The sequence below is a fragment of the Manacus candei genome, unplaced genomic scaffold, assembly GCF_025592945.1.
Source record: "Manacus candei isolate 608988 ecotype Guabito, Panama unplaced genomic scaffold, ASM2559294v1 h1tg000014l, whole genome shotgun sequence".
NCBI classification, from domain to species: Eukaryota; Metazoa; Chordata; class Aves; order Passeriformes; family Pipridae; genus Manacus; species Manacus candei.
The window spans coordinates 36,777,743-36,803,938 of NW_026138062.1; the positions used below are offsets into that span (position 1 = coordinate 36,777,743).

The 26,196-nt window shown below is 38.9% G+C and overlaps 1 protein-coding gene across 2 annotated transcripts in view; it reads left to right on the forward strand.

Moving 5' to 3' along the window:
- The window catches only part of CRYL1 (crystallin lambda 1), a 48,856-nt gene that overhangs the window by 15,044 nt on the left and 7,616 nt on the right, over positions 1 to 26,196 (forward strand). For both annotated transcript variants that reach the window (XM_051779138.1, XM_051779139.1), the window contains exons 4-6: positions 8,888 to 9,049; positions 13,337 to 13,531; positions 21,791 to 21,896. In XM_051779138.1, the coding sequence (XP_051635098.1) occupies positions 8,888 to 9,049; positions 13,337 to 13,531; positions 21,791 to 21,896 (463 nt within the window). The remainder of the gene's footprint in view (positions 1 to 8,887; positions 9,050 to 13,336; positions 13,532 to 21,790; positions 21,897 to 26,196) is intronic.

Below are 26,196 nucleotides of genomic sequence, written 5' to 3' on the forward strand. Positions count from 1 at the left end.
ATCTCTTACTGCAGTGCTAGTAAAACAAAACCAGTTAAATGGAACAGTTTACTAACTGAATAATAAAGTTTACTGGCTCTCAGAGGAAGATAAGGTGAGATCTTACTCTTGACATCTGAGCTGCTGTGTGTTCTGGTGAATTGTGAGGGTTGGTCGGGCTAGTTGAAGATGGACATAGGAGGTGGCTGAGATGTGCACTCTAAACCCATCAGTTGTGCTGTGGCATGGGACCGAGCAGACTGGGCAAGGGGATTAAATTAAGCTTTTAACTTATACCTTGTGTTCTTGAGGTATTTATCCTTTTTGCTTTTAAAAGAACTCTACCTAAAAGTCTTTGAACAGTATCTTTATCTCCTGCCCCCCCCCCCTTTAAAAGGAGAGGGGTGCATGTGTGTGGGATGGTGTGTGGGGAAGTTGTATCCCATTACACCTGCAGGCTCTCTTGAGCTGGTGATAACAACACTAATATAGATCTTCAACCTGGTATCTTTTAGGTATTGCAGGCTCGTTCGTCTCTCCCAGTTAGACATATTTAGAAAAACAGTGTTAACAGCTTTCAAAAAGCCTGGTGGTGCCTCAGAGTGCAAAACCACCATTGACTTTGGAGCTTTGACAGTAGGTGTCTCATGTCTCTGGTCATAAAAATTAGTTTTTTCACTGTCTGGTACCAATTTCTACCCCTAGCTTTTGTTTTGCTTTCCTGATGGCTTTTCAAGAACCCCTTTACTTCTGGGAATAAGGAATTAGCTCCAGACAGTGGGTGAAGATGTCTTCAGCTGCCCTGAGCTCGTAGGCTAGAAGACCATACCAGTTTGGAAGCTGTGTTAGTGTTTCTACCTTTGTAGAAACAAAACTGCTGGAAGGCAGAGTGTGCAAGCATTGCAGTAACAGGGCTTCTGGATTGAGCCTTAGACGGACAAACATGGGTCTGTTTACTTTCAGCTGGGTAAATATAACCTTAGGCCTGACTTTACCCTACTTATCTTAAATGCTGGCCTGAGGCACCAGAAGTTGTGTTTTGGCTTCTGAGGGAACAGGTTTTAAGCATGTGACCTGACTTGCTGTCTCTGTAGATGTTTTGAGAAAACTCTTCCCCATTTTAGGGTTTGAAACCATCTGATCTCAAGAACTTGCTGTAAAACATTTTATCAAGTCAGTGTTTGAATTGAGCTGAAGGATGTTTAGCTAAAGAGCTTGCCAGTGTCACTGCAGTGGTGCTGCTGCTGAATGGACTTATGTCCTTCCAAACTTTCTAACATTCATTCCCCATATATTCTCTGCATGTAACAGCTGATGTTGTCTACCATTGCAGTCTTGAATATGGTTTTGGTCGCCATTTCAGGAGGTTGTCATTACCAAAATTGTCATTCTGCCTAACAATTAATCTTACTCTTCAGGTTCTCTTCCAGTGCTCCCTAGTCTCTTTTCTGGGGCTGTATTGTGTTTCCATTGCCTTTCTTAGATCACTTTCCCTGTTTTTCAGGGTGGATGGGATCAGGGTAGAAGAAAACAGAGAAGATCTAGTTCTTTGAGATGTGGGGAGGACATGTCAGTCAACAAAGAGGAGTAAGATCTCAAAGAGGTTGAAGGAGCAAAAAGGATCTTCGTCTGTCTGTCTTTTAAAAGTTTTGTAGGACATGAGAACATCATGGAAAATGGTGGATCTCTTCATGCCATGATACTAACACGAAGTGAAGCAAAATGTCTTCATTTGTTGTATTAGTTTTAAACAAACAAACAAACAAAACCAGCCAAAAAGCCACCCACTTCCCCCAAACCCTCCCAAATCTGTGAGTTTAATTTTAGAAAATGTAGTTCTGAAAACTAGTACTTCCTCAAATCCTCTTTTGTGTTTTTGGGTAAAGGTTGAACAGACACTTGTAATTCAGTCATTTATTCTGAACAGTATAAAATGGCAGTAACTTGATATTTTTATTGCTCATGTTCCTTAACAGAGTATGTTTCTGAACTGCAGGAAAGTACCAAGTGTTTCTATCCAAATGCCAGATTTCACCTCACCTAAATGTTGTTTACTTGTGCAGTATCATGTGGTAGACAGTCTTTCATGTCACTCAAGAGGTAGTGATTTAAGAAGCATCAGATTTCACACTGGTATGAGCTCATATATTCAAGACAAATAAGAAGTTATCACTTCAGATCTGAAGTGATTTATAGCCCTACTTTTTTTTTTAATTAGATTACCCGAAATTGCTGGTGCTTTAACTAATGCCTTTACAACTGCTCCATAATAAGCTTACTCATCTACTGCTCTTTTAGTTGCTGGATTCGAATTCTGTTAAAGCTTTCCTGAATATGAACTTAACTGTGTTCTAAAAACCAGGCACTTGTAGATTTGCTGTAAGACATTTTTAAAATTACATTTTGAATGGCAATTTAAAGAAGTTTAAATGCTATAAATAAGAGTTAAACTTGAATGGGGTCTGTGTGTCCCTGCCAGCCCCCAGTGCTCTGTTCCTCAGTAGAACAGTGTATGAGAAAACCCTTTATCAGAAGATTCACCTTTACCTTTGCTGCCATACTGACTACTGAGTTACACAAAATCAGGCTGGAAGAGACTGTAGAGTTTACTTAGGCCAACCCTGGGCCAAAGTCAGGCAGGATCAGTCATACCTAGACAACTGTGTGTCAAAAATGTGTTAACCTGTTCTTAAAATCCTCTTGTGGTGTGATTCCTTCTCCTCCCATGTTAAGCATTTTACTTCAGTGCATACATAACCCATTGAAGATATGTAACTGAAGCCCCAGGATGTGAAGCCCTCATACCTTTATTTTATTAATATTTTTTATAATTGTGTTGCATGGTGATATTGTGGCCCTGTCATTCCTAATAAACGGCCAGTCTGCTTTTCAGTTAAAGGTGCTGCTCTCCTTATCATACTTTCTTACCTTTGGCTTACAGGACAGAAGGAATTAGTAAGATAGTTCAGTTTCAGAGTAAAAGTCTTGGTTGCCAAGGCTGTGTGGCTTGTTTTGGGCTAACCAGAGTTGGTTTACATCTAAGGAGTCTTTTGTTGCCTAAGATATTTTTGTTAATGATCTGGTATTTGGACATGTGCTTGAAACCATCTTGGAGGAAGTTGTGTACCCACTTAAGTGGAATGAGTATCTCTAAAGGGGGAAAGGGGCAGACAGCCTGATGAGCTTCTGTACTCTTGTGTGCGTTCCACTGGATTTGGTTTCTGCATCACCTCCAAGGGTTTCTGTGGTGGTTCCAAGAGTTTTTGTGGTGGTTCATTTTGGTTTGTTTTTTTTTTCTCCTTCTTCCTCATTTTAACTGATCAAAATGCTGACACTGCAGTGAAAGGTGTGTGATAGCCTGGGGACTTCCTTCAATAACAGCTGTGTGTATGTGTCTCATCCCAAACCCATGCAGTGGTGAACAAGAGTGTGTGTGTCTCCTGGACAGCTGCTGTTCCTACTTTTAACCTGAGATGAGGGTAACAACACTTTATAAAAGGAGACTAAAGTAAATATGTTTTCCCATCACCATCTTTGCAGTTTGAAATAACGAATTTTTATTTGTCATCTTGTCTTAATTAATGTTTTAGTATACTGTTAGATCCACATACTATCCATCTTTAAAGTGCTTCAGTTTAAAACTATTTTTGAAGGGAGCATGACGGAAAATTCCAAAATACTTGAGGTAAAATATTTGCATTTGAAATGTGTAATGATTTACCAAACCTATTCAACGTATGAAAAAATTAGATATTTGAGCTAAGTTGTAATGCTTAACAATAATATCAGAAGAAAAATTGATATTCTGATTTAATAATTTATTCTGATATTAAAATTATGGTTTTAGATGTCTGCTTGTTTCAGTAGCTGAACTCCAAAACTCTGCAGTCAAAATGTCACATTTTTTGATTGCAGGTGATGTAGTTCCCCAGGTTTGTGTGTGTGACTTGTTTGCTGAGTAGAGTTCACTTCAGTGTCTGACATGGAAAACAAAAGAAAAAAAGCTCCAGTTTCCTTAATAGAAAGTGCATGGAATGGAAATACACACCTAAACTCTGCAGGAGCGGACATGTCAGTACAAAAGCCTAAATAGAAATAATAATAATAATAATAATTAGAACTTAAAAAGTAGTGAGCACTTTAAACACTATTCGACTTAAAATATAATTTGACTTTGGTGTGAATTGAATGAAATGGTGGTAATGACAGAAACACAGCAGTCTGTATGCAAGAGGGAGCGAATAAATGCAGTCTTGTAACCTCAACTTTGCCAGTGATATTGGGGGAAACAGAACTGGTTGTAAAATTGCAGGGTTTAGTTTGCAGAGAGCTTATTGTAGCATATGTACTTCTTCCAACTAGGCTTTTACAAGAATGTTATTATTATTATTATTGTTATTGTTTAGATGTGTTAAAATTCTATGGAATAGTTGTATGTGACTGTACAGTTGCTATCTATAGATAGTAATAGTGATTTGAAACCTGTATTTCATTTATTTAAATTTGCAGGTCTCCTCTTCAGGTATTTTTAACATCTATCTTAAATTCGGGTTATCTCTATAAACAGGTCTCAGGTTTTTGTAGGTTTATGTTAATCGGGCTTTGTTTTAGAAATACAAATTCTGAAGTGATTCGTTCAGTTGAAAATAAAATAGTTATGCTTGTCTTTTCTGAAGTTCTTTTCTAGTGGATTATAACTATAGAAGATAATGGAAGCATTTGTAGAAATGTATTTGGCACCAAAACTTTCAGAAAAGCTGCTTTTCTGAGATGCAGAACTCTTTGTCTCTTAATGATGTGAAGATCTTTATATTCCTACAAAAGCTGGATATTATGTGGTTCCTGTTGCAGGAGTGCTGACAGTCTGTGTTGAGCTTGTGAGATAGTTCGGTGCTTTGAAAACTGCTGCTACATCCTCATTCTATGAGAAGAGAGAATTGCTGTCACTTGACTCTGGGAACTGATCTACAGAAGTGCCTCGAAATTGTCAGCTAAATCACAGCACTGAAAAGCTGAGGCTGCTTAAAATGCTGTAAGTTATATGTGTATAAGTAGACGAACCGAGCCAGGGCTTCTGGCACATTTGGAGATCCTCACTTAGCTGCAGAAGGTGAAGAGCATCCTATTGCAATCAGACTGATTATGACTTTTAAGCAGTTTACCTACTACTTGAAACCCTATTGAATTTATTGGGAAGAGGGAAGTCGCAGAACTCTTGAAAATAATTTTCTACCTCAGTTATGGTTAGGGGAAGGCTACAGAATGCTCTTGCATGGCAGTGAAGGTCAGCTTTTGGGGCTTAGGTGGTGCAAGGCGAAGACAGGAGGGGAGCAGCTGCCTAGGGTGTTTGTTCCATGCTGAGAGCTAGCATGGACAGAGCTCTGCCCTGATTAGATTGAGGGAGTCACTTGAGCACTTATGGGTCGGGATTAACAGGACCACCACCAAGATATTGTGGTAGATCAGGAAGAAAAGGCCTTCTTCAGACAACTGGAAGAAGTCTCACATTCACAGACCCATGTTTTCATGGTGGGGCATCAACCACATCAATATCTGTTGGTGCGACAGCACAGGAGAGCACAAAGAATTTGGGAGGATTCTGGAATGCATTCATGTGACTTCCCAACACAGGTGATTGAGGAACAGAAGAGAGGATATGTTGTGCTGGATCTTATACTTACAAACAATGAAGAGCTGGTTGGAGATGTGAAGGTCAGGGAAGTCTTGCCTATAGCGACCATGAGGTGGTGAAGTTGAGGATCCTGAGAGGAGAAGCAAGACAAAAACTGGGATCACAGCTCTTGACTTCAGGGGAGACAACTTTGACCTATTCAGGCCAAGATCTGCTTGGAAGAATCCCATGGTATGGGATACAGTCCTGAAACGAAGAGGAGTCTAGGAGAGCTCAAGATAGATCAATCTTCACTTGTAGGAATTTGTATTATCATAAATCTTATTAAGATTACCAGGGAAGAAATGCTTTCTTGATTATATTTTGAATTTGCAGCAGCCAGAATCTAGTAAGGAGGTAGGAACTTGTCATTGTGCAACTGTGGCTCGGACTTCTTTATTCGGTAATTCCTTATGCAGGTGACTACCATCAGACTCCATACTCACTATTGAGAGGGCCCCAAGTGCTCCCTGTGACAAGATCTCCAGATGATCTAACAGAAAGTGACTTGCTTGTTGCTGAATGGTTGCTAATGTTTGACCTTCTGCATGCTAGTTTAAATATTTGACTTTCATCTTATATTGCCATGTTTGTGTAGACAATACCACTTATTTTAGGACCATACCACTGTATTGCAGTGCTTTGCTTGAGGCCATGCTTTGCTTCTTTTGCCTCCCAGTACTAGTTAATCGTTTGGCAGCGATTCTTATTGCTAGTGTAAGGAAAAGGTATTTTGCAAGATAGTGTTTTGGGTAGTGTTTTCCCAGAAAGTACAGGTGAGTTGCTACCTTGGCACATTTGAGAATGGATGGGAAGAACCTGAGTAGATGCCAGCATTTAAATATAGATAAATGAAGTTGTGCACTTAGATGAGTGTGGGTGCATGTGGAGCACAGATGGTGGATAGCACGGTGAGAAAGGCTTATACAAAAACACAGAGACACTGGATTTAAAGAGATAAAATCCCCTAGCTTTCCATGTACAGGCATTCCAGGGGTTGTGTCATACGAGTGCAACTTTTTAATTAGGGGCAACTAGACCTCAATCACCTTTGTCAGGGTATTATTGTTAGCTAGGGGAGTGAGTCTAGTATGTGTTGATCTTTGTGTAGCTCTTTAAGAGTTCATATACTGGTCAAGTAGCTGCTATGTGTTCTCTGAATTCTCTGTATTTGAATAGTGTAATGCCTGTTACTTTTAACCTTTAAGCCTTTAATTCAGTACAACTCTTCCAGGAAGTGGGTTTTAAAAGTTAGCAACTGTCATGTTTTGATTAGGGTGTTAAGAGATGTCTAATAAAGTTTAAATTGGAAGTCAGATTAGTAGCAACCTTGTTTAAGTGATCGGGCCTTGAAATAAAGGTTCACTGCAAACAAGAAGTATGATCTTCCCTAAGAAAAGGGCACAGAAATATAGTGTCACTTGAAATGTGTAGAGGTGCATGTAACCTTTTTGCACTGATTGTTTGAGAGAGACTGTGGCAGCTTTAAAACTGTATCTTACCTGCTCTCTGTTTGATCTTTTCTTTCTCAGGGTAAACAGAGTAGCTTCAGACCTCTCCAGGCTCCATAACTGACATCAAGTGAGGTTCCTATTTAATGGATTGTTTAGGGTTTAATTTTCCCCCTGTTCTTTAGGGAATTGGTGTCTCTGAGAAAATAATTGCATGCTTGAGAACAGAAACTTTATTGCAGTGGTCCAACAACCTGAAAACAATTGTGACACTATATGAGAAACTTCAAGCAAATGGCCCATTCAGAAACCTTACGTAACCATGGCAGGTTTGAGTTTCCAGCAGATTTGAGTTTGCCTTTTTGATTATCATCTGATGTGAGAGCAGGCTTAGAGTTTCAAGTTCACAAACCTATTCAGAGCAGCCCTTTTATTAGCTTGAACAGTATCTGCAGAGTTCTTGTCATCTTTGGCTTTGCTAAAAGAAACTATTTAAACCTAACCAACAAGCAGGGATTCTGGAACTATGAGCAGAGTATCATTTTGTTTTGATAAGGCCATCTAATACTTTGGGCTCTATCTGAAGTTCTTAAATGACCCTGTTTATCTCTTCTGCATCATGGAACCTTTAGTACTGTTCTATGAAACGTATTTTTTAAAACTTCAAATTACTTTTAACCCATTCACTCAATTAAAAACTCTGGCTCTGGGCATTCCTGCCACTGAGGCTGTGAAGCTGAAGATATTAAATGTAAATTTTGGATTATGTCATGTGTGGCCTTTTTCCCTACCCCCCATGTGCATTTCAGCATAACAGGAAAGACAGAATGAAGTACTGACAGGTGGGAGGAGGTTAGAGCTGGAAAAGAACAGGTATTTTCTGTGTTTTAAGGGGAAAGCTGAGGTTTTGCAACTTTGGGATCCATTTTGGATTTTTTTTAAACCCTTCCAAAAACCCCAGAAAACAAGCTGGCTTTGTTCTTCTGTTTTCCTCTTGCAGACAGAAGTATTTTCTGCTGATTGTAGGATCCACTGTAGTTACTCTCCCATGTCCTTGCTGCTCTCAGATTAGTGGACTTCTGCATTCTCTCCTTCAGGCAGCTCCTGGAAATAATTTTAGAAATCTAGTTACTGTAGATTGTGGCTCTTAGCTCGTACATGTGAAATTTCACACGATACTGTAGAGCTGAACATGCTTGGTAGCTCTGGGAGAAGTTTTGATAGCATGCATTCTACTTCAGAAATCTTTCTCACATTAAAACTCTTAAGTATCTCCATTCATGTCAACTCTGAGAATTGTTTCAGTGCAGGTTGCAGAGCTGTACCTTGGCATCTCCTGCCGTAGTTCTGTAGATTGTAAGTTTGTCTTCTTTTGAGATACACCTCTTTATTTCTATCTTGTCTGAGAGAGAACACTGACTACTATCATGTGATATTCTCTTTAAAAATAAAAAGGAGGCCCGGTCTTATTCTTCTGTACTGTGTTATCTCTGTATGTGAGTAAATGTCTACACTTCAGATAAAGTAGAATCATTTGTTTTGTGTTATATCTCCTGTGGTGTGTGGTGGTCCATCTTCTGCTGTAGAGAAACTCTTGGGCTTTCCCTTTCTTTATCAGTGGGAAGGTATTTTTGTGTTATGGCTTACTGGTATACCTAGTTTGATTAAAATAGATGGTTTGTGCTGAGTTCCTAGGTGTCAAGGTGGGATCAGTAGCATCTGGATTATATGGATACATACTATTGAACTAGATGATTTCTAATACTCATGTTTACTTTCATTCCAGGAATGCACTCCAGAAAACCTGGAACTGAAAAAGAAGATTTTTGGTCAGTTGGATCTTATCGTGGGTGACAATGTTATCTTGAGCAGCTCGACCTCTTGTCTCTTACCCAGCAAATTGTTCACTGGCCTTAAACATGTTAAGCAGTGTATTGTATCACATCCTGTAAGTATGATGGCATGTTTTTTGTTTTGGTATAAGCTGCATCCCAAACTCCTTCCTGCAGACTGAAAGATACAGAAGGGTTTTTGGAGTGTTTGTGTGCAACTGTTAGCGTGCAGGGACCCAGCTTTTCAAAAAAGGCGTAGTTTGTTCATTCTGTGAGCAGCAGCATTTACTAAATTGAGAGAATATATGCACGTTTCCTACTGTTGGCTCAATATGTCCTGTGTAAGCTCCTGTGCTCATACTCTTGTGTGTTTCTCAAACTACTGGCTTTCAAAATGTTGGAATTCTGTGTTTTGAATACAAATCTCTAACATTGCCTACTTTCTTCTTGTGCCATGGTTAGTCTTTTGTAGTATCCTTTTTCAGCTACTTTTGAGTAACAGTAAGAATCCAAACACTGAGCTGCATGTGCTTGTCAGGTGATGAAAGATGGAAATGTTTGACTCTGGTTTCTTCAGATTTCTGGTGCAGAAGCAGTACACCTGAAAGAGGAATGAAGGAATGATGAAATGGAACAAATTGGACTTGGAGCTGAATTTGCATGCTTCACGACCAACTGGGACAGGGCAGTGATGCAGAAATGGCATGACTAGAGGCTGCAGCAGAACCTCAAAATTGCGAAGGGTACTTGTGAGCCTCTGTAGAGGTCTATGTAAAACTTGCAGACAGCAGTTTATCACATCTCTTCTCAACATGGAAGAGCATTTTATCTTGATCACTGGGATTCTTACTGCTTTTGTTTTCTACTACTCAATAAGCTAATGAATTTGTTAGCCCAATGTTAATCTGGTGTTTGACCGATCAATTAAGAGGCCTGTGGTTGTGAAGGTGTACAGTATCTGGAGAAAGGTACTACTCTAGTTTCTGCAATTTGGTAACTGCATCCCTGAGTGTATAAAATAAATGTCGGTTCCCTGGGCATGCTCAAGAACACAAAAATACAACACTACTCTACTGTAGTGTCTGTACAGCTACCTGTAGCCTAATGCTGTAGTGTCAAAGCATTTGATCAGTCCCTTTCTGACACCCCTCCACCACCATCCTTGTACCTTGGGGTGACTGGATGGCAAAGGGAACGAAAGGATTGGTTTGTTTCTATATAAATAGGTTTTGATCCTTTTTAGTTAAAAAACAAAGTGAAACTTCAAAGTATGCATCTGTGCCTAGATTTAGCCTTTCTCCAGTTTGAAATTCAGTAGTTCCTTATGTCATATTTCCAGGGCTATAACTTTCTGTAGTGCAAGAGAAGAAATAGCGTTTCTTCTAGACTTCTGTATTAAGTAACTATACAATTTTATTTTTTTTTAACCAGTTCCTGGCCGCCTGACTGTTTGTCAGTCTTTGATTTTATTGTACTCTGTCTTACTGTTTTCCCAAGTTGGTCTGTACCAGTTGACTTTGTTTAGTCTGAACTGCAGTCTTTATAGGAGCTTCTCCTGAAACCAGGTTTTATCAGATCTGGAAAGGTAGCTAGTCTCTGCATAAGCATTTCCTAGGTTGCTGTGGTAAGGATATATGTATTTTTTCAAAACAAACACTCTGGAGTGCCTTAAAATGTCTTCATTGTTCTGAAATGGCTTTGCAACTGAGACTATTTTCTTAGTAATCTCAGCTGTACTGAGTGTCCTGGAGAACCTGTAAACCAGTGTACTCTTCTAGGGGCCTTTCTGCATCTGTTATATCAGGAAATATGCTTGCTTTGTAGTAGTCGATAGCTTTTGGTGGGGGTTTTTTGTTTGGTTTTGGGTGGTTTTGCCATTACTAAGATCTCAAACACAACACTAGGACTTGGTGGCTGCAGGAAGGAAGCAGCTCTGGAAGACACTGAAAACAAGTGTAGAATTTGAAAATTAATTAAAAGCTAAAGTTGTAGAGCCTCTGACACAGGTGACGATGTTGAGATGAAATAAAATGAAGTGCCCTAAGCGCAGAAGCAGCTCATCCCTTTGCTTAACATGGTTCAGTAATTTAAAAAAAAAAAAGAAATTAAATCCCATAGCACAGCTGTGTGATAGAAATGCACACAATTCTCACAATACAATACAAAACAGGTACAACTGTTCTCTGAGAGCAGTTTCAGGCAGTGTATCAGTAGAGGTCTGCTGCAGAGTTGTTGTCTCATGTACTATATATGCCTGCTAGGTCACATGACAGAAATATGGAGCTAGAGGAGACTGCCATTGAGTCAAGTCCCCTGTTGTACAGGAAACCCTTTAATCAAATCATCCTGAAAATGTTCTAAACTCTGTTAGTTTTTCTTTTAACTCCACTAGTCCTGTTAGAAGTTGTTTATGTCTTCTAATTTTTGTTCCAATCTAATTAACAGTCCATTAAAATTAATTTTTATGTATGTTGGTAGCTTTTGTGTAGCTTAATTCTTTCTGGTGTTTTCTTTGTCATATCCTTTCTTAGCTTTCATTTTCATAGACTAAGGTAACCTTCTGCTTCCTGAAATGCTTCTTATTTTTAGAAATCTTCCACTATTCCTTATTTCATGTATGTTCTACCAGTTTTAGTTTTTACCAACATCTATTATCTCACTCCTGAAAAATTGTCTTCCTGAGTCTCCTCAGTGTGCTCATGAACACACCCATATACTCCCCATGCCAAATTTATGAAATGGAATATTTCAATAAGATCATTGTCAACACTAGTCTTGGAAGAAATTTTTAATAGCTCCAGTCTCCCTCAATAATTAACTTGTCCTCTTTCCGATTGGAACTTGTGATATACTTGTGTGTTAGAAAAGCCTTCAGAGAATGTCCTGGTGCTTGTAGTGTTTTGGGTCTTGCTCAGTTGCCTGACACCACACCTGTGATGGTATCCATCGCACTGTTCTTGGCGTCAGTGGTGGCACTGCCAAAGAGACTATGTGAGAGAGGCTATGTGAGACACAAGGCACTTTAAAGGGAATGAAGTGTGTTACATCAGTAGTTAGAGGAGATGTAACATACATCAGATTATTCATTGGTCAGACCCTACAGTAAAGGGAACCATATAAATACTGAGAAGAATCACAGAACCACAGAATATTCTGAGTTGGAAGGGACCCACATGGATCATTCAAGTCCAGCTCCTAGGCCTGCAGAGGACCATCCTCAAGAGTCACACCATGTGCCTGAGAGCACTGTCGAAATGCTTCTTGAAGTCTGTCAGACTTGGTGCTGTGACCGCTTCCCTGGGGAGCCTGTTCCAGTGCCCAACCACCCTCTGGGTGAAGAACCTTTTTCTAATATCCAACCTAAACCTCCCCGACACAACTTCAGGTCATTCCCTTGGGTCCTGGTCACGAGAAAGAACATGCAGAGAGGAAAGACTGTTTGCATGTTGCTGGAACTAAACCCCATACTTGCATTTACATGAGCATAGTAAAGAGTGGTTGACAATAAGGGAGCATGATGAAAGAATCAGTGCTTAATTACCATCCTTTAAATGTTAATGTTATTCCTAGTAGTCATTTATGATATGCTAGCTTCTTCTATTGCCTGGAAACTAGATGGAAAGCTGAGTTTAACACCTTAGGAGTAGGGCTGAAGAACTGCTACTTTGGAAAGAGCATGCAAGGCAGTGTTTCTCTCTGTAACACTGTGACCTAAAGAGCTTTTAGCTGTTTCCAGAATCTTCTTAACGATTTTTTGGTTTTTACTTCAAAAATACATTACACAAAGCTCTTGATTTGATGAGAAATTACATTTGGGAAGAGTCAGGGAGAGGTAATTTTTTTTTTTTAAGTACAGTGTTTGAAGGTAACCTGTTCAGCAACATTTTCAAAGTATGTTTTATGTGATATCTGTTACTGTGTTTAGCATATATTTACAGGCTTGGGCCAGTAGCAGCTTATCTATTAAGTGATGCATCTTACAGATGGTGTTTAGCAATACTTTTATTATAAAGCTCCTGAATATCTAAAAGGAAATGCCTTAATTTGGAAAGACAAGTGGTGAACATATGACTTAAAACAACAAGCAGCCTGAATATTGAGAAAGCATCAGTTACTCCAGTCAATATAAAGTCTTATAGTACTGTTTGAGTGCTGTCATCTTTAGTGTAGCTCCATGAACTTTGCTGGGATTAAACAGAGTTCAAATTAGTGCAAGATTAATTACTTTTTTTAATTTGAATTAATGCACCAGCTTTTATTGGATTGGTGAAGTCTTTCAGGATCAGAATATCAGGCTTACTGAGTTCACTGGAAAATATTCAAGCTAGTAGCAACTCTAAAGATGCTTTATATTACCTTGTTCCATTAATGGTTGACATTCTTCTTTTGTGTTTCTTCTTGAGGTAAATCCACCTTACTTTGTGCCGTTGGTTGAAATTGTTCCTCATCCAGAAACAGATCCTTCTACTACAGAAAGAACATATGCCCTAATGAAGAAGATTGGTCAATCTCCTGTCAAACTAAACAGAGAAATTGAGGGGTTTGTTCTGAATCGACTACAGTATGCAGTGATAAGTGAAGCCTGGAGACTTGTGGGTGTATGTATATATTTTTTTTGTTATCTACACACACATTTGGTCAGTTTTGTAGATGTGACAAGTGAGATGTATATTTAAACTTCCTATAAATCTGTGTCATCTTTGTTAAATTGTCCCTTATGAACATGAAATATATATTTAACATGTAGATTAAAATCGGTAAGAAGTGATGTCAGATACAAATAACAAAGACTGGCAAAAACAAAGTGATATGTGATCATAACAACTATTCTTTATCCTGCTTTCTTTTCAGAATATTGTTATTTTCAGAACAATAAAAAGAAAAATCTTAAAAGCATAGAAATCAAAATACCGATTTTTCTTTTTTGTAGGCTGTCTCATAATTTCCTTTTATTTTTTTTAATGTTGCTGGCCTGATGGACATTGGTTATTAAAATAATATTTGAAATGGTTTTCCCTTTGGCCTTTCAGGAATTGCACTCAGGTTCAACTGTTACTTGATACTTGTAGGTAAAGACAGACTTCTAGCTGAGAATCATTTGTTTGTGTCCCTTCAGCTTTTCTCACAGTTACCTGTTCTGTGCTGAAAAGTCTGATCTTTCATCAGCAGGAGCTGAGTTATGAGTCTGTTGCTATTCTCTTGAGATGAGTTTCAACTGGGCTTGAATAGGGCTTACTTTTTTGTTGTAGAGAGTGTTTTGACTTTTCAAGCTGTTTAAAACAACCATGCACACAAATGTAGGTTAAGATCTTTAAGGTAATATTATCATAAATAAAGCTACTCTTTTTCCAAAGAAGTATCTCAATATAGTTGCTGAACTGATTTTGCTTACCTGTAGCTGGCTCTCGCTAGCAACATAATACAACAATATAAAGGAGATGGTGAATAATAAGGAAAACAATATTGTTAGGAAGGAACTGATCTTCTGCAGATATTTATTTAAATTTTAAAAATTGCTTTCGTTATTAAACATTTAATACAAAGTCTCAAGTTTATGAAAAGAAAAACCCCTTCAGAAAGCTGTAATTATGTTGAAAGACATAGGCTAGAAGGGGTAGTAACACAGGATCACAGAATACTTGGGGTTGGAAAGGACCTCTGGAGATCATCCAGTCCCACCTCCTTACTAAACAGGTTGCACAGGATCACATCTAGGTGGTTTTGAATATCTTCAGAGGAGAGTACTCCACAGCCTGTTGCAGTGCTCCATCACCTTCAAAGGAAAGAATTTTTTCCTTCCTATTCAGATGGAACTGTCCGAGTTTGTAGTTTGTGCCTGTTACCCCTTGTCCTGTGTGCTGGGCACCACTGAAAAGAGTCTGGTCCTATCTAAATTAACCTCTAAATACTGATGAAAAGAAATATTTTTGAGAATAAAAATGTAAAACAACTACTACAAATTGTGGACAAGGAAGGTAAGTTCATGAGAAGAAAGGTAGCTGAACTGCAGCATTCCCTTCTTGAAAGGGAGAGATCTGATGCAGAATAAGTCATTCTAAGAACAAGGTTTTTGGAGGAAGAAAGAATAAATGAGTAATGACAGACCGTGAAAGAGAAATGGAACTTCTTTGAGGATCATAAAACTGAAATGTGAAGTTGATGAAATACTAATTTAAGTGCTGGTTTACGCACTGTCTAGCAAAATACTGCAGAAATGGAAGTTAGCACATCGTAGGTCTTTTAAAAAAATCACAGTCTTTGGGAAATTGGGGACCAGTAAGTCTGATAACGTGTAGGCACATTGATATAATACCCTTGGTTAGCATAGGTATTCAGGCAATAATGCCTCAAAAATCTAGTCAGATTCTTTCACATCTCTGAGGGCAAACTCAGTTGTGGAGGCTGCTGCCGTAGTAACCTAAGATGCTAAATTTGAATGGGATCACTTAGGCACATTCATGTTAGACTGTGCAGAAGCAACCTCCAGTTGTCAAGGGTCTCAAAGACTGGACTGCTGGGAGCTGAGGCAGTACGTATCATTTAAAGTATCAATCTGTGTTTGGTCTTCAGCTGTGGAAAGAGTGCAAGAACACTTCATGGGTTACTATTGAAAGGAGGTATTGAATTGGGGTGAACCTTTAGTATGAACCTGTGTGGATGCGTTTGTATGGGTGGTGGTTATGTGAGTAGTGATAAAATAGGGCTTGAAGCACTGACAGATAATTAAAGTCGCTTTTGTTGTGCCTCATCAAAGTTTTAAAGTTGTTCTGTTCTTGTATAAACTTACCACATTTCAGGCAAATGTACGTTTAAACTGTAGCAGCTTTGGTGGCTGTATTTCCATTCCAGAAGCCTGAACAAATAGCAGCTGTCAAAGCTGTATAGTTTCAGCTCTGTGACTTCAGGCTGCACAGTACCTTTGATGGAAGAGGAATCACTGCAGATAGGTTAGAGCTGTAGTCCTGGGGCAGTTTGTGGTTCTACTGTTGTGCTGCCAACATAGTAATTTTTATTGCAAGTCATGTTCTTTTGGTGTTTTCCACTTTCCAAATGGAGAGGAATACTTCTTGCTTCTAACTGTTAAATCACTTTTCAGATCTTACTGTTGAAAACATCAGCCTCCCCACTCTTAGTCTTTGAGAGACTCCTAAAAATCAAGTTTTACTCACGTTGATTATATCTGTAACAAATGTTTTCCTTACTCTACATAGCACCTGGGGGTGGAAGATAAACTGCAAATGATAGCAGGGGGAACATACTAATAATGCATTCTTGACCAAAATAACCACACTGTTAATCCTGTGAATGCAGGACTGAACTAGATATGGGAGTGGGAATTGTGGAGTTAAGATGATAAAAAATTAAGAGGCCTGAAAGTTGAGATTTGAATTGTAGGAAGGTAGGAGAATGAAAACTGATTTGGAGACGTACAATTAGGTCTGAGAACTTTGGTCATGTGGACAATTAGGGTTAAAGGATGCAGAAGTTTGACTTTACAAGAACTTAGAAGCAAAGACCATAAATTCATTTATGGGTTTAAAAGATGTAATTCAAGCAAGTGCTTCCCTTTGAGGCAAGAGTGCTACAAAGAGATGTTTCATTTTGGATGTGAGTTACTCTTTTTGTGGCAAGATGTCTTTTTGACCATTGTTTTGACTTGCATGAGCACATGGGCAATGCAGGTGTTTGTGGCAGGAACTTTTTGCATCAGTTATCTTTGTCTCCTCATGCTCCACACTTATTCCATGAAAAAGCAGATACCAGGATACCAAAAGCAGATACCAATCTCTTTAAGGATTGAGAACTTTCTGTAGGACCTCATAGACTATGTGAGACTGAGGTTCTTGTAGATTTCTTGTTTATGTTTTTAGTCTTTAGGTCTTTGGTAGAAGTGTTACAAAACTGATGATTATGAGAGTAAAAGATGTACTGTGAGGTTGAAGATCTTTATTCCTCTCAACCCTAAATTTTGATATTACTAGTTTGGAACCATTAGAATACTCTGTAGCCAGTAATAAAAAATATCTCAAACTGCTTTCTCTATTAGTCTCTGTTACCATTTATTTACTTTCTCACATCTCCATTGACAGTGGTCACAGAGTCTATCTGATTGTGTTCATAATTCCTTGGAGCAGAGACTTACTGCCTTTATTTGCCTGGGAAGCACCCTTTGCCCTGTGGACAGTATTACTTTTGTACTTTTACTACTACCAATACATTTTATAGTAGTTTGAGATTACATTGCAAAAGCTTGTTAGTTAAATAGCTTGACTTTGTCTTGTTCTGAAGGTACAGTTTTGATAGACATAACCCAGAAAATAACAACCAAACGGTTTCACCAACACTTCAGTTTAGAGGTTGCAAGCCTTACTCTGAATATCTAGGACTGTCCTTTAACTGTGGATTATTGAGTGGAATCTTAACTTCTTGAAGTATTTTTTTAAACATCACCTGGAATTTGCCAGAAGGTCATAAAATACAGCAACAGAGATAACAAAGGGAAGATGACAGTTTTTTAGCCTTGATATAATTTAGGAGTTTCAGCTGCTTTTAAGAATGCATTAAAACTGCTTTGCATGATGGATTGTGTAAATATCTTAAGAGTCTCTGCTTCCCTCTGTATAAGTTTTTAATACTGTCTTCAATGTGGTTTTTTTCTTCACAAGCAGGCTTTCTTTTATGTTGTAGTCATTGTAAAAGACGAGAAGAATGGGCAGCCTGCCGTTTTTGTTAATCTTTCGGAAAATAAAGTCACACCATTTTAATTTGTTTTCACAATGGTCAGATGCATTGTCTTAAATTCTTAATTTATGTACCCTTCCCTTCTCAGGTGATTAGCTTAGCAGTCCTTAAATGCTGGCAAGACTTATTGAATTCCAAATTCCTTACTATTAATTATATTTCAGCATTATACAGAGGACCTTTCCAGAAGATCAAAGATAACATATAGGGTTAAACATCTAGTTACAGTGCCCCATGAAAGGGGCCCCATAAAAGGAAGTTGAAAGGGACAGGGATAAAAAAATGTTGATATTAAGTGTTTCTTACAGTGTGAGGTGAGTGAAGGTGCCATGGAAGAAGGAAGATAAAGGCCAGCAAAGTAGGTGTGAAGTGTGGAGGACAACAGGTTTCTCAAACATTATGAAATGCGCAGAGATGAAGCTGGTAGAGCGATATAGGAGAAAAGTTATCTGCTCAAAATGACAGGACTGGAAAAAGATCTCATCAGGGTGTATGTAGATGGAAGGGACTTCATTGAAGTGATAGTGAAGAGAAGGGTGTAAGAAGTGCTGCTGAGAGAGAATGCATATGTTAGTGGCAATCAGAAAAAAAAGAATACTGGATTTGGGAGATACAGAGAATGAAGTGGAATGAAGAATGAAGATTTGAAGACAGAAGGTATGTGGTCCAGGAGGCAGTGGAATCCAGAATAACTCTATAAACAGACTGGAGTGAGTAGAAGAACGTGATGAATTGGTAGAATGAAAAAAAGTAAGATTGGGGGGTTTTGGCCATGCTACATCTAATATAATTACAAACCAAGTCAGTGACAGAAGTTGCAATGTGAGTGTGAGTCACAGATGTAAAGACTGTTGATTAAACCCAAACAGATTGGGTCAAAGCATAAAGGTGGATACTGCAGAACCACCGCAGGTTTTTGGAGAGGTGAAAAGGGTCCCTGCATAGAGAGAAGCACTAATAGAATACTGAAGGCTCATTAGGACAGTACTGTGGCATCACTGGAGATTAAAATCGCCAGGAAAATGAACTTGTGATGTCATAAGAAGTGTGGATGATTCTGAGCTGGTCTAGATTTTGAAGTTTGACTGGCCATTGGGACCACTGAGGATTCTGGTGGAATTTTTTTTAAATTAAGAGCTTAATTCTGTAGCTTCAAGAGCTTCTAGTGAGCTCTTAATACACTTCCTCTTCCCTCTGACAAGTGCTGGAGGTGAAGGCTTACAGGAAGGGTAATCCAGGATGAAAACTCCCCTTGGGAAGATTATTTCACACCTAGACTTAATGAAACTGGGTTGGAACTCTTTCTTGTTTGGTGCTTAGCATAAACACCAATCCTTGTGGAAGACACTTTGCTAACCTTGCACCCACCCTCCTGAATCATTCCACCAACTTATGATGTCCTTAACGTAAGTGGGTGTGGGATTATTCCCTAGGGGAGGACGGTCTAACTTGTTTATCATTTATGTGTTTTTAATTTCTGAAGAGAAAAAGCAAAAACCTTTTCTTTAAGAGAGTCTATGTGACAAAAAGCTGAGTCTGTGTGTATAAAATACTATATCTCTCAGCTCATGTTTTCCTCCCAGTAGCAACAATTCTTGCCTTTTAGCACCTGTAAACATCAACTGCAGCTATAGTCAAAAGACCAAGAGCAAAGCACTCATGTCATGACTCAGGGCACCTGGTCTTCAAATGTCAGTATCAAAGCTGAGGACTATGGTATCAAATAAATAAATAAGTTTTTAATTTGAAAATTAATTTGCAATTATTCTGAAGTGCTTCAAGAGCCTGTTAACTCTTTTAACGCTATGTTTACAGTTTTTAACTGCTGCTGTGGTTCAAATGCTTGTCTGGAATTTGTGGTTAATCTTTTGTCCACAAATACATGTCAACTGGGGTGGGGGTGGGGAGAAACAAACACTCATGGAGCACAGCTTTACCAGCATAACTCATTGTTTGAATGAAGCACTCCCAACAGAAGAGCACTTTTGTTGACTTTGCTGACGTTGTTCAGAGAAGTTGTGTTGCCACGTCAGGAGAAAAAGCTTTCACAGAACCTATGATGCCTGTGTTAGTTACACTGATGCTGGTCTGTAATCTGAATTCTGTCTGAGGTTTTCATTTAGTCCTGTCTTTATGCAGACCTTTCTGTCTGCCTTTAGATGAGTTACTTTACCATGCCTATGCTTTACCTTTAAGTTGAAGAAAATAATGCTTTCTTATCCCTGCTGTTTACTGTCTAATTAAATTGTTACCAGAACCATGTGTTCCATATATAGTGCATAGATCTTAATAATTCTGTTAATGTTTTCTTTTCAAGGTAGAGTTATAAAGTCATTTGCAACAGGGATTCAGACAGGCTTGTTTTTGATAGGAGCAATTGACAAGTTGAGACTTGAGATCATCGTATAAATGTCTCTATTTAAGCCTGAGATGACAAAACGATGTCTATGGCCAGCTGTAGAAGTTATGTTGGTTCTTGGCTTATAACTTTCTTTTAAAGCAACAGGAGATGATGTAGATGATGAACACAGGAAGACACTGTGGGGTGAGAATTAAGTCACTTAAGATGGGATGTCTACAATGTAGACTTTGACATCTAAGATCCTTACTCATCTTTCAATCAGTGAGGAGAATTAGGCCCTTTTAGGACACAACTCATCTTATCTATTCTAGGAGCCTGCTTTAGGATGCTGATTTCCTTTTTCTCCCTAGTGATTACAAAGAGAGTCTAGATGTCTAGCTCAGATGTCAGTGTCTACCACAGGTTGTTGTCCTATGTGCCTGTAACTCTAGCTGATGCTTGTGTGTTATAAAGGGGCATTCAGGCAGGGCCCTGCAAGAGGGAAGTTTAACAGAAAAAGATGTGTCTTTGGCCAAGCAAATGTGTATACGTACTTGTATTCTGCAGCTCAAAGGGGCTTGTTAGTAAAGAGGCACTCAGTGAGGACAGCACCTCAGAGTAGGGTGAGAAGACAAATTAGAAGCAGTTCAGAACCTCTTCCGCCTTCCTAAACCTGAAGGAAATGTTTTCGTGTCTCTGTGAATAAAGAGGACAGATTCTTGAAACTAAGCTTTGTCTGACAGAATTGGTTAGAACAAGTTTTGTTAATTCATATCTTTCTAGTAGGTGAAAACAACCTCATGTAATAAATAGTATTCTTCTCGAATAAATCTGTTAAGGTAATGAACTGTAACTCATTTTTTTACAAGCTTTCCTGTGCTTGCCCTAACCTGATGGAGGCGTTGGCTTTCTTCTAAGTGCTACCATGTGAGTGGAATAGCAGTGCTCAGGTTTTAACACCAAAATGCTTCATTTTGCATACTCTGTATCCTGCCAGCTCGGAAATGGGAGGCTGGCAATGAACTTGAGAACCCTGGGCAGGTTGAGACTGGGTAGGTTGAATGTTTGATGAGTTTTTTGGGAGGGAGTGGCAACTGCATTCATTGCCTGCATGTTTGGTCCCAGCTTTTTTTGCAGGTGGCCTCAGGAGTAGTACCCACTGCTGCACTGCCATTCTGCTAACTGTGACTCTGCCCAAAACATCCAAGCCCAAGAGAATATGAGGGAAGGTGTAACATTCAGCCAAAACTCCTGTATTTGAAAGAGTTACTATGGTACTTAGATTTGATATAAACTCTTCTGGTCATGTGCTATTAAGAGTGTCATGCTTGCTTGCTTCTCTGATTCTCCGTTTCTGGGGAAAAAAAGGATATTGGTTAACATACACAGCTCTAGTTTAGTCTTAGTACATGAATTATTGAAAGTAATAAGTATCAGGCAAACTACTGTGTACAAATAGTACATACTGTATGTAAAAAGTATATTAATTTATAAATTAAAAAAATACTGTGAAAATGTATCAAAGTGTAGTTGGACTATGAAGTACAGCAATCGTAGAGATATGAATGAGTGCTTATACTGAACCATAGGAAGGTTTGCATAATAGATGGACATTTCTGGCAAGCAGTTTTGTTTTCTTTGCAAACTAACTGCTATTTCTGACCTCGGTTTTTATTACTTCTTTAATTTTTTAATTATATACAAAACCTGTGAAATTTTATATTAAAAGCAAACATTCACCACCCTTCCTTCCTGTTTTACTTTTACTGCTTAGGAAGGAGTAATATCTCCTACTGATCTAGACCTTGTAATGTCTGATGGATTGGGAATGCGATATGCATTTATTGGACCTCTGGAAACCATGCATCTTAATGCAGAAGGTAGGTAGTTTAAAATGTTATGGATATGAAGGGAAGGCTTACATTGCACAAGACTGGGAAATGTGTAATAAAACCATGTTAGGATTGCTGCAACTATGGCTTGTCTCTTTCTTTATTGTAATGGTAAGAAAAGGAAAATTTACCTAAAACTTGAGGTTGATGGAAGGAAATGGATATTGACTGCTCTATTGTAAATGATCAGATGAAAGACAACAAATCATTAAAACACTAGCTGTGTAATTAATTTTTTTCCAAGATTCATCCCAGTGCTTTGACAGCATTGCTGTACCCATAGTTCAGGACTGTCTGAGTGTCAGGAAAAGAAAGTATTGAAAAAATTCAGCTGATAATCCAGTGTCAACAGAAAATCACTTTCCATAGATGAGTGCTGCCCTCCCTGAATTTGTAGCAAGAGCTTGGTATAAATATCACTGGAGCTGATGTGCTTTAAGCTGGCTTAGATCCTGAGTGAAGTAAAATTACTTTAGTCACATAATACTGTGCATACGAAGTTGACTTGACAAAGCAGTCAAGTAATGGTTCAAAATCTGTCTTGCATAATTAAGACAGATTTTTAGATGTTTTTAGAATAGTATATGTGAATCCTGGCTAAATAAAAATTGAATTTCATAAAATGAAAGAAAAATTGTGGATCAATGTTAAAAAGACTGAGCAAAGACTTTAGCAAATCACAAAAAATTCAAGAAATGAAGGTCAACTAAAAACTAACTTGTTATATTATGGGCCGTGCCTTTATTCTGCTTTTGTATGGTCCCTAACATGAGGGGTCCCTGCAACAGTAAAATAAACAAAAGTAGAATACAATAGTAAAATAAAAATAAGAAACCAAGATCATAAAATACCAGTGCACAATTAAAGTGTTATTTTACTTCTACTTCTTGGTTAGTTACTTAGCAGAAGCTTATGTCTCTTAAGGCTGACTAAGCAATTTGCCATGAATGTGGAATTGTGGATGCTCTACCAGAGTCTTTCAGCTTGTCAGTTTGGTTGTATATCAGTAAATTAAATGTCACAGAGTGTTTGCTTTTGTGTATTGTTAGGTAAACAACATTCATCCTCTAAATAGAGGCACCTTTCTAAAAGTTTCCCTCTTCTGATATATTAATATCTAGCAGTTTCCATTCTCTCTAGTGATTTTAGACTTACTCAGTATAACCAAATACATTCTTTATATAAAACAGATGCATGTAGCACTAGCCTTCAGCACAGCAAACTACCTGGAGTCTTGCAGGCCAGGGTTGTCCTGTCCAGCCCCTACCATTCCACTAAGCTCTCATGCCATCCCTCTGCAGGAACCATCCATACACAAGGTCTTCTGTCAGAATAACTTGTTGAACTGCCTCTACTAAAACATAAAACTGAAACAGAATGTTTATTAATACCAAAAAAATGGCAATCCATTTCAGAGATCAAATCATGCTTGTGAATCCTTTTTTTTGTTATCCATATTTTAGACTCCGTAATTCTAAAACAATGTTTACTTGAGATAAATGGAATCATGTAAGTCATCTGGGTTGATTTTGAGGCTCTTCCTGGAGTGCTCTTTAGTGTTCCATCATGATCCAGTTTAGCTTCTTTCTTCCTATCAGGAAATAGTCATTGTTACAGAAACATTTCTGAAATTTCCCGTCTCAAACCAATTTTAGGTAACACATGAAACTGGTAGGTTGTTTATTAATGGCAGAAATTATCCAGCTTCTAGATTTAATGATTCCTTCTATTAATATGTTGGGAAGAAAACTTGGAAAATACAATCCAAGTGACTGATAAACCGAAAGAGTAGTCTGGTGATAGGCTTGCAAAATACAAAACCAAAATACATCTGTAGAGTTATTTTAACATTAAATAATATTCTCAATTAAAAATAACCCCAAAATAACATATTTAGTACACTTGTGTACTGGACCACTTCCACCATTGTTCAATAACTTGGATCATGAGAAGTATTGCTTCACTCCTGCCCTTGCAGATGCATTGTCTCTGAGTCTAGAGCTGCTCCTCTTTATGTGCTCGCAGACTGACTCAGGCTCTTGCCCTCATCAGTTTAAATCAAAATTGCTGATGTCAGGACATGTGATGGCTTATGTTCATAGTTCCATTCCAGTGCTAACTTCTCTTCAGTTGTCCACTATTGCTTCACATAATATGAATAGTATGGACCTCCTCTTGTTTGCCAAGGGTTTTCTAGACTAACCTGATCTTCTATGGTAAGATGACTCACTTAGTGCATGAGGGACAGGCTATGTATGTTGTTTGCCTGGACTTTTAGTAAAGCCTTTGACACTGTTTCCTACAGCATTCTTCTGGAGAGACTGGCTGCTCATGGCTTGGATAGGTGTATTGTTCACTGGGTAAAAAACTGTCTGAATGGCCAGAGAGTGGTGGTGAAATGGAGTTACATCCAGCTGGGGCCCAGTAAATAGTGGTGCTTCCCAGGGCTCAGTATTTGGGACAGTCCTATTTAACATCTTCATCAATGATCTGGACAAGGGGGATCGAGCACACCCTCAGTCAGTTGGTAGACGACACTGAGTTGGGTTGGAGTGTTGATTTTGTGGAGGACAGGAAGGCTCTGAAGAGGGATCTGGACAGGCTGGATCCATGGGCCAAGGCCAACTGTATGAGGCTCAACAAGGCCAAGTGCTGGGTCCCACACTTGGGTCACAACAACCCCATGCAGTGCTACAGCCTGGGGGAAGAGTGGCTGGAAAGCTACCCAGTGGAAAAGAATCTGGGGGTCTTGGTTGACAGTGGATGAACATGAGCCAGCAGTATGCCCAGGTGGCCAAAAAGGCCAATGGCATCCTGGCCTGTATCAGCAATAGTGTGGGCAGCAAGATAGGGCAGTGATTGACCCCCTGTGCTCGGTACTGGTGCGGACACACTTTGAATCCTGTGTTCAGTTTTAGGCTCCTCACTACAAGAAAGACATTGAGGTGCTGGAGTGTGTCCAGAAAAGGGCAACACAGCTGGGGAAGGGTCCAGAGCACAAATCTTATGAGGAGCAGCTGGGAGTGTTTAGCCTGGAGAAAAGGAGGCTCAGGGTAGATGAGCCTCTGCAACTACTTATCACTCTCTGCAACTACCTGAAAGGAGGTTGTAGCCATGTGGGATCCATCTCTTCTCCCAGGAAACAAGTTATAGGACAAGAGGGAATGGCCTCAAGTTGCACCTTGAGGTGGAACCCTCAAGGGAAGGTTTAGATTGGATACGAAGGAAAAAGACTTTGTGGAGAGGGTTGTCAAGCATTGGAACAGGGTGCCCAGGGAAGTAGTGGAGCCGCCATCCCTGGAGGTATTGAAAAGACATGTAGATGTGGCACCTGGGGACATGGTTTAGTGGTGGACTGAGCAGTGCGGGGTTAATGGTTGAACTTAATGATCTTAGAAGTCTTTTCCAGTCTAAATGACTCTGTGACAACCTGCTCTGAAGCACTGTACTAATACTGTCTATTTTTTATCAGTGGAGGGAAATGGAGGTAGATATAAGAAACCCCCTCTATCCATTTTGTTAGCCTGTCTATCAGCTTCACCAGCTTCACGGCAGCTGCCTTTCTTTACAGCTGTAAGATATTAGTTGCCCACAATCTTAAAACTCTGTTAATCAGTGAGGAAGAATGGTGGGCATGAAGGAGGCATGTGAGAGAAAAATAGTGTTATTTGTAGGAGAGTCTGTCTTTTCTTTTTTTTTTTTTTAGGGTGATATGACATTTTTGTTTGGTTTTGAATAAGAAATATTATTCCAATTATTTTTTCTGAAGTCAGTGTTTCTTCTTTCCCTGTGGGATGCATACATCAAGATCTTCCCATGAACTTCCTATGTGCTAGTGCCTTGTTTCTGCTGTGTTAATTCATAAATGATCCTATCAAACCTATTATCCAGGCTACTTTAGGTTACCAGTTAATCCATGCGTGAGTATTAGGAATGTTGAATATATGGCAGTGAGCCAACAGCCTTGAACGTGAAATAAAACGACAGCATCAAGTCATCAAAAGAAGCAGAAACCCCACCAGCATATTAAGAACTGAATTGCAACAGACAGGAAGAAAACTGCTTTGGGGGGGCAAAAAAAGCACATCCGAGTGGTTCATATTGACTCAATTTAATTCCTTGATCCATCTCACAGACCTACAGAAATGTTTGTGCATTGCTGTTGAGGTATAGGAACAGTGAGAATAAAACTTTTTTGGGTGCTACTGCTGTCTTAGGGTAGTCAAAAGTATTCATACAACTAGATTTTGAAGTGAATTCATATGGGAATTAATGTAGTGTATGAAGC